Here is a 14,451-nt window from a genome sequence, read left to right as displayed (position 1 = left end):
TGGAATTACATTTAGAACATAATGGCATCATGTTGGTTACAGGGATGGAATTACATTTAGAACATAATGGCATCATGTTGGTTACAGGGATGGAATTACATTTAGAACATAATGGCATCATGTTGGTTACAGGGATGGAATTACATTTAGAACATAATGGCATCATGTTGGTTACAGGGATGGAATTACATTTAGAACATAATGGCATCATCTTGGTTACAGGGATGGAATTACATTTAGAACATAATGGCATCATGTTGGTTACAGGGATGGAATTACATTTAGAACATAATGGCATCATGTTGGTTACAGGGATGGAATTACATTTAGAACATAATGGCATCATGTTGGTTACAGGGATGGAATTACATTTAGAACATAATGGCATCATCTTGGTTACAGGGATGGAATTACATTTAGAACATAATGGCATCATGTTGGTTACAGGGATGGAATTACATTTAGAACATAATGGCATCATGTTGGTTACAGGGATGGAATTACATTTAGAACATAATGGCATCATGTTGGTTACAGCGATGGAATTACATTTAGAACATAATGGCATCATGTTGGTTACAGGGATGGAATTACATTTAGAACATAATGGCATCATGTTGGTTACAGTGATGGAATTACATTTAGAACATAATGGCATCATGTTGGTTACAGGGATGGAATTACATTTAGAACATAATGGGATCATGTTGGTTACAGGGATGGATTTTGAGTTATGGAAAGTTGTAGTGGAAAATATTGAGGTCTGAACAATTTAGGAAAAGCCAGTATTTGTAATATAAACCTAAAATATTAACAGTCGAAGTCATTCATTTGAATCAGCTGTGTGAGTGCTACGGCAAAAACGAAATGTGTACTGCCTTGGGTCCCAGGACCAGGATTGGGAAACACAATAGTAACAGTACCCCTCCATTGTTAATGTTGGGAGCAACAACCTGGGAACCTTTGTAAAGTCTGGCTGGGGAATTGTCCTTTGGATATTCCTATGGGGCCCGTTAGATGTTGGACTAACAGTTATAATAATGAAACAATTTAAAATCAAACCAACTTTTACAGTCTCACACCAGCTGGCTGAAGCAAATTCGCTAAATATTTTGGCTAGCCATTCCTGTCTGCAAACACACACATAAGACAACTATATCACCCCACGCTATGAAAACAACTTGTATTTGAATGCAGGCATGGTTGCTAGCATTTCGAATTGAACATAAAACAAGCACAAATCATTGCTGTCCATGTCCTTGTCCACCTGGTCATACTTCTGACCTAGTCTAAAATCAAAATAGACTCTGGATTTAGCCCAGAGAAATGTACTTATTATTCCAATTGGAATCTTAATATCTCACTCGGCATAGCCAGGAGAGGACTGGTCACCCCTCTGAGCCTGGGTCCTCTCTAGGTTTCTTCCTAAAATTCGACCTTCTTAGGGAGTTTTTCCTAGCCACTGAAATTCAACACTACTGTTGTTTGCTCCTTGGGGTTTAAGGCCGGGTGTCTCTGTAAAGCACTTTGTGACAACTGCTGTTGTAAAAAGGGCTTTATAAATACATTTGATTGATTGATTGATCAGATAGTTAAGCCATCTTTTAACCATACCGTAACCCATACTCGTTGCCTACTTCTGAGTGGGATCATTATCCAAATGTATCTCCAATTAACCTAATAATATTACATGCTGAGTCATGCGCTAAGTTATACATTTGTTTTAAAAAAGACTCTTTCAGTTTTAGACATTCTTTTGGAAACAACTGGAAACCTTTTTTGTACACGTCTTTAAGCTTGCTATTCAGTTCTTCCACTGAGAGAGGAACGGTTCTACCATTCTTACCCTTCTTTCTGTTCTCACCCCAGTGTGCTCCAGAATGCCACTGATTGGTCTGCAGGTTATGACAGCAGAAGGCGGTCCACATGAAAGATGGGATGTTCACCCGATCGTTCAGTTTATTCACTGGGTTGTCACTGGGCACCGCTCCAGTCACCACATAGGCCTCTATTTTGATATTATTATCCTTACAAGATTGTTCCATTTTCTTTTTGACGTTTTCCTCCATTTCCTCCCAACTGCCAACATTGAAGGTCTCCACCTGGGGTACGATGTTGGTCAGGGTGAAGGTGGACTCCTTGGCCTCATCATCATCAGCGTGCATACAAGGGAACAGGTGACCTCTATTTACAATATTAGAGTTTTTGTAGTCCTGGTTTCTAGCCTGATGTTCATATTGGATATTATTCACATCCTCAGACATTGATTTTCCTGCATTTATATCTTCAAGCTGAAATAACAATAATACATTAATTCACTATGAAGTCTCACCTCTGCCTCTGTAAAACTGGGCTGATGTTCAGTAAAATAAACAGATACATGTTTTATAGTATGTACCACGCTGCTCGTCAAGCTGCAGAAACCACAACCATACATCCATTGATTAATCAGTATTATAAACCCTTCTCTTTTGGGTTTCATTAAGCAATTTAAAAACTACATTAAAACACCTGTCTCTACACTCCAGAGTGGTAGGCTGATAATCTGTAAATATAACAACAATCAAGGTGCACCATTTAAATGTGTGTAATGCAACAGTGAACACATACAAATGTGATTTGAAGGAGACCTACCTGGGGCTCTATCATCCATGGTGCTGGAACTGGTCTCTTTCCACCGTCACCAGTGAACTTGTAGGCTGAGAACACAGGGATCCTGTTGGTCGTGTCGTAGAGAGTCGCAAACCTGTAGGCGTTGTTGAATAACTGGCAGATCGGCTTGTAGCGTTTCTGATTCGGTTTTGGGACAGTCCCTTGAACCAAAATACCTGGAATATTTGGAGTTTTCCCATTCAGAAAGAACATCTCGCAATTATTTCTGAAGCCGCCCTCCACATGAGAGAGTCCAGGACGTAGGAGAGAAAGAAGAAAGAGAGCAGAGAGATGCAACACCCCCATCATCACCTGAAGACTGAACACCTCAGAGACAAAGATGAAGTAACAGAGACCAGTTGGTAGACTGAATACTGAACACCTCAGAGACAAAGATGAAGTAACAGAGACCAGTTGGTAGACTGAAGACTGAACACCTCAGAGACAAAGATGAAGTAACAGAGACCAGTTGGTAGACTGAAGACTGAACACCTCAGAGACAAAGATGAAGTAACAGAGACCAGTTGGTAGACTGAAGACTGAACACCTCAGAGACAAAGATGAAGTAACAGAGACCAGTTGGTTGACTGGAGACTGATGAGTCTAGTTGTCAGAACAGGATGTTTTAAATAGTTTTCAGAGACTCCTCCTTCAGTGATGAAAACTGGACAAGAGGGTTGAATTTGAATAACATTAACAGAATATGAGATCACTTCCTCAGGATTCTAGTGAACACTGACACACACACACACACACACACACACACACACAATCATTTACACATTGACAAGCACACACACACACATGTTCATGTACACGTGGAAACAGACACACACAGTAATGAGCCAGTGGTTGTGGGACATTTATTTTAGGTACATGTCTGAAACTTTAAAAGGTGCATTTTTTAGGTTACCCATGTAAAGCTTTTATAGATGCATAGCTTGACTTGGGATACAATTATTGCAGGAATGGACAAGTCGCACATTGGACTATTTTCATGGACATGTATGTGTTAATAAGGAATGCCCTAAAAAAGGAACCAGAACGCTGTTTGCCTAAAATTAGAAGTACCAGAACTCAGATTCCGGACTGTTTTGGCTCAAGTCAACCACTGAAAAGATGATTTCAGATTTCACTCACACAGTATAGCTGCAGATGGGCGCTAGAATATGCATATGCTACCTAGGCTTTTATTTTGAAATGACTGTCTGAAATTAATGGTAATGGTAACAAGAACAATTCATTGGACTTAAATGGCACTTTTTTATACACACCCAAATAGGCTCTGTGCACCAACGTAGTGAGGAACTTCCGCTTTTGTCTAGAAGTCGGTATTGCAGTTTCCGGTTTACTTACTAATACTCATCCACATTAGTAAACACCTAAACTCACAACAAGATGAGTGATGCTGTTGTACGGGGAAAAAAGAAATATAATGTACGTGACTCATTTAAGTTTCAAGTTACAAGTGGGGCATCATTTTAATCAGGAGAATGTCCTCTTTTTAATAAAATATGGCTTGCGCCAATCAATGACTTCAAACGCTAGACTAGAAATAGTCAGAAAAGGCGATTTTTTATATACTTCCATGTAACACAAGTTTAAGCGCAATTAATACCATATAGGACTGGATGTTTACTTCCTATGCCAGTTGTTATTTTTCAGTTTCGTTGTGAAATGAGGTTACAGTGGTCAAATAAAAGAGGAGATCTGTTTTGGTGCTTTTTTGAGGCTATGGAATTTTAAGTTTCATTCAGGTTAGAAGAGGCTGAACGAAGGTTTGTTTCAATTCACTTGCTATGGGGACGCGCTAGCATTCCAGCTCAGCCAGCGTTCTTTTGCCGTTTTTGAGGCTAGGGAGAATTTGTATGCTTTCTATTGTCCTGCCTAATACTACACTGAAAAGGAACAAGTCGCAAACTAGCTTACACCACAGTAAACGCTTGTGGTTGTGCAGATAACTCAATACGTAGAGTTTGAATCCCTTGTTCCGCTTGCTTGTTGGAGCAGGGGACCAGGCATCAACAATTCGATGGACATCACTAATGCTTATTTTAGGCAGGTCTTGGAGACATCTACTAAAAACTGAAATTTTGGGCGACGCGGGTGATCGCCTTAAATAAACCGGAAACTGATATGCCGACATCTGGCTAAAGCGGAACTTCGTCCATATGCTTGTGCACAGAGCCTATTGCTTTGCTTAGTAAGGAGGGAAGATCAGCTTATCCAGGCAATGAAAGAGGGAACAAACACCACAGATCAGCTGTCAGGTGAAGAGGTGATTAGTGATTTGTGCCGATTAGGGATGAATGGGATGATGAGGGATGAATGGGATGATTAGGGATGGGGGGGTGATTAGGTATGAGGGGGTTGATTAAGGATGATGGGGGTGTTTAGGGATGAGGGGGGTGATTAGGGATGAATGGGATGATTAGGTGGCCAGGATGAATGTGGCCAGGAATGTACCAGTGGGTGTGTTTAATACTCGGGTTTGTATACACACAAAGCTATATCGTTGATGGCGCGGTTTATAAACGGCTTATAAACAGAGAATTACGGTACACACGTATAAACGTGATTCATTACAATATTAAGTGCATGATTTCTCATATAAACACAATATGAAAAACTTTACTTTTTTGTAACTAGGAAATGACAACCAACCACAATCAAAACAGCATTCCCATTTGGACCAGATACCTGGTCCAGAGTGCAGAAATCAAAAGCTGAATATCAGAGCCAATCACAAATAAAATCATAAATATTTCTGTGGAACAATATCCTCCCACTACAAAATATGTTGTGGACTTTTTCTGAAGTTATAACGCAAAAAATACTGAAATAAAAAAGATAAACGTGTGTGGCACCTTTATCTATTAATATTAAAATACTGAATTTATTATATTATAATTCTGAGGGTGGGAGGGATTTATGACTTCCAGGGTGTAAGATGTTTAGATTTTTCATACTGTAAGTGATTGTTCATACAGTAAGTGATTGTTCATACAGTAAGTGTTTGTTCATACTGTGATTGTTCATACTGTAAGTGTTTGTTCATACTGTGATTGTTCATACTGTAAATGATTGTTCATACTGTAAATGATTGTTCATACTGTAAGTGTTTGTTCATACTGTAAGTGATTGTTCATACTGTAAGTGTTTGTTCATACTATAAGTGATTGTTCATACTGTAAGTGTTTGTTCATACTGTAAGTGTTTGTTCATACTGTTCTTGTTCATACTGTAAGTGATTGTTCATACTGTAAGTGTTTGTTCATACTATAAGTGTTTGTTCATACTGTAAGTGTTTGTTCATACTATAAGTGATTGTTCATACTGTAAGTGTTTGTTCATACTGTAAGTGTTTGTTCATACTGTTCTTGTTCATACTGTTAGTGATTGTTCATACTGTAAGTGATTGTTCATACTGTAAGTGTTTGTTCATACTATAAGTGATTGTGTGTATGTTTAACTAGTGATGTCCATTCAAGCCTCGTTGGCCCGTCACTATGTTTACCAGATGTTCCTATGCTGAACAGGAAGCCTAGAGATGTTACCTCCAAGGAGGGTGGTGGATTTTAGCTCCTCCCATGGAGCGTGTTACAACCTCTGTGTCTCGTCTGAATCTGTATGGAACATTGCAGTGTTTGGGCGGAGCTAAAATCTCATCTTAATCTGCTTATCTGGTATTGGGTCGCGGGGGCAGCAGCTCCAGCAGGGGACCCCAAACTTCCCTTTCCTGAAAAACATTTGCCAGCTCTGACTGGGGGATCCTGAGGCGTTCCCAGGCCAATGTCGAAATATAATCTCTCCACCTAGTTCTGAGCCTACCCGAGGTCTCCTCCCAGCAGGACATGCCTGAAACACCTCACTAGGGAGACGTCCTGGGGGCATCCTTACCAGATGCCCGAACCACCTCAACTGGCTCCTTTCGATGCAAAGGAGCAGCGGCTCTACTCCGAGTTCCTCACGGATGGCTGAGCTTCTCACCCTATCCCTAAGGGAGAAGCCAGCCACCCTTCTGAGAAAACCCATTTCAGCCACTTGTACTCGCGATCTTGTTCTTTCGGTCGAACCTAAAATATGTCATCTAAATTACATGATCCATTCTGTCCAACATTGCTGAGACCAATATAGATAATCATTTTAAAAACACACAAATACTTAAAGCGTGAAATTCAGTGATAATATCCTGGAACATATCTTTGATCCAGTAAACTCATTATTACTGATGAGCATCCTCAGACCCTATTGACCAAAGGGAAGCCTATCAACCACTGAGGTTATATGAGTGGCTACAGATGTTCAAGGCTGTATTCAGAATTAAACACATAGCTTGTGGTGGTTTTTAGGATTTCACTGTTGAGGCAGAAGTTAACGGCGCTAACAGTGTTTTCCAAGAGTTTTGGTTCAAAAACTAGATTATAGATATTAGTGTGTGTAGACTTCAGGGTTAATAAAGCACATTTCCCTGCATCAAGGCCTGAGATTAATGCCCTAAATGAACGGCCGGAGATATAGGAAGACACACACCGGGGGACTATTTTTAGGTTTACTAAATTTTTATTCTGATCCCACTTCATCTCAATCTGTATGTTATCAACAGGGGCGGACTGGCCATCTGGCAATTCTGGAAATGCCAGAACATCTTTTTTGGGGTGGGCTGGTGAGATTTATTACATAGGACGGGTTTAATGACTTGCCCATATTCACTGTGTTTGTAATCATCCATATTAAGCATTTGTCCCAGTGGGCAGCGGCCAGCCTGTTCCCAAGAGGTTCCTCAAATAGGGGCTTTCAGTCAAAATCAAAGGCTTCATCAGAGAGAATTCAACACGAGCTGATAGTCAGTAAAGCTAGGTCAATATTGTCTGAACAGAAAACGATAGCTAGGTAAACTGACAGTAAAAATGGTGGGAAAGTTTGAGAAAGCAAAAAAGTCCAACACTGCCAAAAGTGTACAATTAACTGAACACTTTTTACGATAGCTAGATAAACTGATGGTAAAAAAAGGAAAGGCAGTTTAAGTCTGTCTGTTTGAGTGCTGTGTCTGAGACTGAGACAGATGAAAGATGAGTTGCTGTTGAAGCTGCAGTGGGGACAGTAATGCAGCAGAGTCTCAGAGTTTCTAACTACTTCTGCCATTTACCTCCAGTGTTTGTATTATTCTGCTTAGGCAAATTAATGTAAAGCTTTAACCGGTTATCAGTATTTCATTGTTTCATGATAATTTGTTACTTAGTTAACTAGCATGTTACTGAATCCAATGAGTGAAATATCAGCAAATAAGGCAGCATTTGGGGTGAACAAACTAGACAACTTGCAATATACTCTAATATGTTGAAAATGTAACCTTTAGCAATAGCTGTCTACTACCGTAAACATTTATACAGAACTATACATTGTACACAAGTATCTAGTCTCAAAATAAAACAATGTATTAAAAATAAAACACTGAATAAATGCATACATACAGTATGTAATGAATTCTTAGGTAGGGTGGAACTCATTTGTAATAGTTGTTGTATAGCCTGTTATAAAAGTGTTATAAACCACTGGATTACTCATGTTCTCCTTTGTCAGTCAGTCACCCTTAATTAACCCTTAGGATGTGTCACACACACATAGATCACACTACACACCCACCCTGAGACCACACACACACATAGATCACACCACACACACACATGCACTCACAGCTCACACCAGCACACACAAACAGTTTAACATACTTTCATTCACAAATAACTGTATAAAGGATTTAAACATGTTAAAGTCTGTTACTCACAAACAAACACACACACTACTATTACTGCTGCTACTATTAATGGTTGTTGTATATTTTGTAGCATTTTGTATATTATTCTACACATTCCTGTTGTCTATGTATATGTTCCTATTGCCTTTCATGCTGTTATCATTACTTGTTTGTATTCATGTGTATTCCAGTGTTGAGAGCAGTCTGTGAGAAAGACTGCAATGTTTACATCTTAAACTCTGGGCATGTGACAAATAGACTTTTACAGCCAGACACTTGTTGCTAAATTACTAAACAGTGTTATGGGTCAGTAGGAACATATCAGGCATGTAACTAGGATGTTGCTGGAATCAGTAAAGCCAGAGTCCCCTGGTCTTCTAGTACCAGTGCTGTGAGGAAGGATGCTAATGTAGCCTAGCAGAGACAGGGAGGAGTGTGGTAGAGGCAGGAAGAAAACAGTGATACACAAATGTACTTTGGGTTTGATATTAACTCTGGAGTAGAGGGGAACACATATGATAATAATAATAATGACATGTAGATACATTTAAACTCAACTGTACATTATAACAAGGACAATCAGACAGACAGGCAAAGTTCACAGAGAGTGACAACTCTGTTATTATTAATGCAGAGATTCCACAGTTATAAGTCAGTCCTGCAGAATCGTCCAAATTATCTTACCTCGAAAATTATTTTGAAAAACAGCTCTTACCAGACACAACTGCGAAACTGGATAGTTCTTGAAGTATCCCGGGCCAAGTATAAGACAGGTACAACATAATTCTCCTTTTGTGCCCCTCAAACTTGGAATGATCTACAGGATGCCCTTAGGTTGAAGGATACTGAGTCTATAGCAGATTATAAAAAGTGTCTGACTGAACATTTTACAGTAAATAGTACTTGCTGTTTTTAATTGGATTTATATCAGTTTAAAAAAAAAATCGTATTCATGTTTTTAATGTTTGTTGTTGTAATACAGGGCACCACTGTAAATGAGACCTCGGTCTCAGCTGGTTTTCCCTGAAATAAAACGATGTAAAAACATGTCCTATTTATTTTCCTTTGAAAAGAGGTCTGTCAGTACTATCATGTGTTCTGTCAAGGTTAACTCAATTACTTTCATGCCCATAATCTCACAGCATGTAAAACAGAGAGACCAAATTATCTTAATTCAATACCAGTTTATTATGTTTGCAAAGAGAGAGAAAGGGACACCAACACAGGATTAGTGACATTTTCTGAGATACAGTTTCTGAGGTATGGGCAAGAAGGTGTGATAACATCTCACAAAACAACTCACATTTCATCAATACATTCTTATCTGGTCTCAACCAGTTGGGCTTATTCTTCTCATCTGTTTTGCTCTCCACCCTAGATTTTACCTGAAAGCAGGTTGGCCTCCTGCATTTTTCAAATACCACTTGACTGTTGCTGTCCACCCATGTCTTGTCACTTCCCTATTTATGACATCGTTTAACATATCTTGCATTTTTCTTGCTTCTCTAAACACAGACTCGGTACCTTTCTGATCAGTCCGATACTTTACTAGTCATTCTCTACTTGCTTATACATTTGTAGACTTCATTAATACATCAGCCAATACATTTCCATAACCCTTTTCAGCCAGGCTTTTGATTGGTGATTATAATAAACATCCTTTGAAATTGTATTAACATTTCCAGCTGCTTCCTGATGTCTTCATTGTTTTTGTTTTACTGGTCTAAATATTAAGCCTGTTACAATTATAATTTTTTTCATTACAATAACATAAAATGTATAAAAAATACAGTGAAGACACTGTGAATGTTGGCAAATGAATTCAGCACTATAGGTAGAAACAGCTGATTTTTTAAATGAAACATCCACATAGGTGTACAGAGGCCCATTATCAGCAACCATTACTCCTGTGTTAATGTGGCACGTTGTGTTTGCTAATCCAAGTTTATTATTTTCAAAGGCAAAATTATCATTAGAGAACCCTTTTGCAATTATGTAAGCACCGCTGAAAAATGTTGTTGATTAAAGAAGCAATAAAACTTTAGACTATTTATACATTTGGAGCATCAGCAAATGTGGCAGGTCAAAAATGGCCAAGAACAAAAAACATTCTTCTGAATCTCGTCAGTCTATTCTTGTTCTGAGAAATGAAAGCTATTCCATGGGAGAAACTAAAGATCATCATACAACGTTGTGTACTTCTCCCTTCACAGATCAGCACAAACTGTCTCTAAACAGAATAAAAAGAGGAGTGGGAGGCCCTGGTGCACAACTTAGCAAGAAGACAATTGTTCATTTGTCCATTCACCATACTTGTCATTGTGCTGGCCCATCGTAACTCTGAAGGACAGACAATGGTTTACTACCCGATCTACCCAGTAAATCTGTGTGGCGAAACATCTGTTTTATCTCAGTTAACGTGCCCAGCATGGGTTGATAAATTCATCAGTCCTGTTACGCATGCAGGTACCCTGTATCTGTGTGTTTTCCCCTCCTTCTGCCCCAATCAAAGCTGCCCCTTAGGTTCCTGATTGTTGTCATTGGTGTGTCCCACATGTATGTCATCAGGGCATCTTCTGAGCGCTGAGATGGACCAATCAGTGAACACTCCTCCTGACTGCACCACCTCTATTGTCCAATACCCAGTCACATCACACATCCCTGGTTTTATAAAATAGTCAGTTGTTTCCCCCCCAGACTCTTTTAGCTTTTCCTAACATTAGGATATACAGACATTAACTTATTATACCTATTCATGGTGACGGGAAGAACGACTCATTCTGAAACACATAGTCAAAACTGTTTGTTCTGAGGCTTTACCAAATGCTCAACATTTACTCAACAGTGACATCTGCAGGTTTGAAATAATAATGTTCATGTTCATGTTCAATGTTCATACAGACGTATTTTCCCATAGTGCCAGAAAATATTTTGTGGCTCAAAAGTTTGGTGCATGTGCCAATTGAAGAGTGAAAGTAAAATGTAGGGTTCATATCCTGCTTTCCTCTTGACTTTCCAGCTTGCTTTTCATTTAACCTTTCCTCCATTATCATGTTTTGGATGATAAACTGCGTCACACTATCAGAGATCGATTGTTCGATTGTTCGACGAACTGCATTGTGGGATTGTTGACGTGCTGTACTCTGCCTGCTGTTACCTACCTGGCTACCTGCCAAACTTTTTCGAATTTACTCGATATAAACTAATTGGTCAAAATTCTATTTTAGAGTTTTTCCAACGCAATATTTATCTGTTGACCTCTTACCCAACTTTTCTACACCGGGACTCTTTTTGGACATAATTAACAGAACTACTCACCCCTGAACACCGGAGGCTAAGTATCATTACAATGCCTTTTCACTGTAATTGTTGTAGCAACAACACGGAGGAGAATGTTCGTCTTAAGTTAAAGATAGCAGAGTTAGAGGCTCGGCTTCTGACGCAAATGCCAGGCAAGGATTATGCTAGTGTAGAAATAGAAAAATCTGCGTCAGTGCCACCAGGTAGAAACGATAGTTTTGTTAGCCCCCCGGCACAGCTCCTGCAGCCGGGCAATAACTTTCTCTTGGTCACTGGGAAGAAATGCCGTCGACCAGTTAAACCTGAATCGTTGCTAAAACCAACTGAGACTTTGAACAGGTTTTCCCCACTGGAGTCGGAGTCAAGGCCCGAGCCGTCTTCGGAGGGGAATGGTCGGCAGGCATGTTCTACCGGTGGACTTGAAAAACTGAAAACTTTAGTCATTGGCGATTCCATCACACGCAGTATTAGACTAAAGAATCAGCCGGCGATCGTACATTGTTTACCGGGGGGCAGAGCCACCGACGTAGCCGCAAATCTGGGGTTGGTGCTAGCGAAGTCTAAAACTGGCAAGTATAGAGAGTACAGAGATATTGTTATCCACGTTGGCACCAACGATGTTAGGATGAAACAGTCAGAGGTTACGAAGCAGAACATAGCATCAGCGTGTAAATTAGCTAGAAAGATGTGTCGGCATCGAGTAATTGTCTCTGGCCCCCTCCCAGCTAGGGGTGGTGACGAGCTCTACAGCAGACTTGCGCAGCTCAATCGCTGGCTGAAAACGGAGTTCTGCCCGTCGCAGGAGGTAGAGTTTGTAGATAACTGGCCTTCTTTTTGGGACTCTCCCAGAAATAGGGCCAGGCCTGATCTGCTGAGGAGTGACGGACTCCATCCTAGCTGGAGTGGTGCTCTTCTTTTGTCTAGGAACATTGACAGGAGTCTCACTCCTATAGCTTTAACATGAGATAGGGTGCAGGTCAGGCTGCAGGCTGTTAGCCAGCCTGCTAGCATAGTGGAGTCTGTCAATAGCATAGCCAGAGTAGTTAGTACAGCTTTACCTATTGCCACTGTGACTCGTTCCAGGCTGAGAAAAGTTAAACAAGGTAGTGCTAACAAAAACAACCTTATTAAGATAAAGCCTTCCTCCACCTCGGTCAAAAATAAAAATAATTGTATCACTTCGCATCTCAAAATGGGACTCCTAAATATTAGATCTCTTGCTCCAAAGGCAGTTGCGGTAAATGAATTAATCTCTGATCATAAACTAGATGCTATTGGTTTATGTGAAACGTGGCTAAAGCCTAATGAATTCACTGCCTTAAATGAGGCCTCTCCTCCTGGCTATACTAGTGATCATATCCCTCGTGCGTCCAGAAAAGGAGGGGGTGTCGCTAATATTTATGACAGTAAATATAAACTTACTCTCAAACATATCACAGAGTTTCATTCTTTCGAAGCTTTACTCATGAAAGTTAACCAGGCCGATAAATCATTTTACATAGCTACTATTTATAGGCCCCCCGGGCCATACACATTGTTCCTCAATGAGTTTCCAGAATTCTTGTCTAACCTTGTAGTGATGGCAGATAGTATTCTAATTTTTGGCGATTTCAATATCCATATGGAAAACCCCAATGATCCTCTTCAAAAAGCCTTTCAAGCCATAATCGACTCAATGGGTTTCATCCAACATGTCTCAGGTCCAACACATTGCCACAATCATACCTTAGATTTAGTCCTGTCACGAGAAATAGATATTGTAGATCTAATAATTTACCCCCAAAATCCTGGATTATCGGATCACTGTCTTATTACATTTACCGTTAAAACAAGAAATCCACTTGCCCCCCAAACAATGAGTTTCAAAAGCCGTACTATAAATTCTCGGATTACAAATAAATTCCTTGATATTCTTACTAGTTCGCTCATAAATGACAGAGTAAATAAATCTGTAAATGATCAAATCGAGGATCTAAACTCAATACTGCGAAATACATTAGACATAGTTGCACCACTAAAAACTAAAGAAATACGTAATAAGAAACTTGCTCCTTGGTACACCGACAATACTAGAGCACTTAAGCAAGCCTCCAGAAAATTGGAACGAAAGTGGCGCTCCACCAAGTTGGAAGTATTTAGACTAGCCTGGATAGACAGTACAGTACAATACCGAAAATCACTCACGTCTGCTCGATCAGCTTATTTCTCCAACCTGATTGAGGCAAACAAAAACAATCCAAAATTTCTCTTTGATACAGTTTCAAAGTTAACAAAAAAGAAAAGCATAGCAAGTGAAGTGGGTCTTCACTTTAGTTGTAATGAATACATGAACTACTTTGATGAAAAGATCGTCACCCTTAGAAAACAAATAACTGAATCCTTAAATAGTTATGGTCCTAAAAATCTCAGGTGTCCAAAAAATTTCCGGAACCTCCCTGATCAGGTGTCTATGGGGACACTTGAGTTTTTTGATACTGTATCGCTCGACACATTTACAAAATTTGTAATGAGTTCTAAACCCACAAACTCTCAGCTAGACCCGATTCCTACAAAATTACTTAAGGAGTTATTTCCTGTGCTAGGTCAGCCAATGCTGAACATAATAAATTGCTCCCTTTCCTCCGGATGCGTACCAAACTCATTAAAAATTGCGGAAATTAAGCCTCTTCTAAAAAAATCTAATCTAGATCCCGACATATTAAACAATTATAGGCCAATATCGAACCTCCCGTTCCTCTCAA

The 14,451-nt window shown here is 39.7% G+C and overlaps 1 protein-coding gene across 1 annotated transcript in view; it reads right to left on the bottom strand.

Annotated features, from left to right (window-relative positions):
- Positions 1-14,451, bottom strand: part of LOC117593969 — a 51,746-nt gene that overhangs the window by 23,468 nt on the left and 13,827 nt on the right. Inside the window, exons 5-6 of the mRNA XM_034290782.1 lie at positions 2,635-2,828; positions 1,947-2,225 (exon numbers count right to left, since the gene is read on the bottom strand). Coding sequence (XP_034146673.1) covers positions 1,947-2,225; positions 2,635-2,828 — 473 coding nt within the window. The remainder of the gene's footprint in view (positions 1-1,946; positions 2,226-2,634; positions 2,829-14,451) is intronic.

The sequence above is a fragment of the Esox lucius genome, chromosome 24 (assembly GCF_011004845.1).
Source record: "Esox lucius isolate fEsoLuc1 chromosome 24, fEsoLuc1.pri, whole genome shotgun sequence".
Classification (NCBI taxonomy): domain Eukaryota; kingdom Metazoa; phylum Chordata; class Actinopteri; order Esociformes; family Esocidae; genus Esox; species Esox lucius.
The sequence above is the reverse complement of the archived record's forward strand: the minus strand, read 5'-3'. Positions and strand labels throughout refer to the sequence as shown.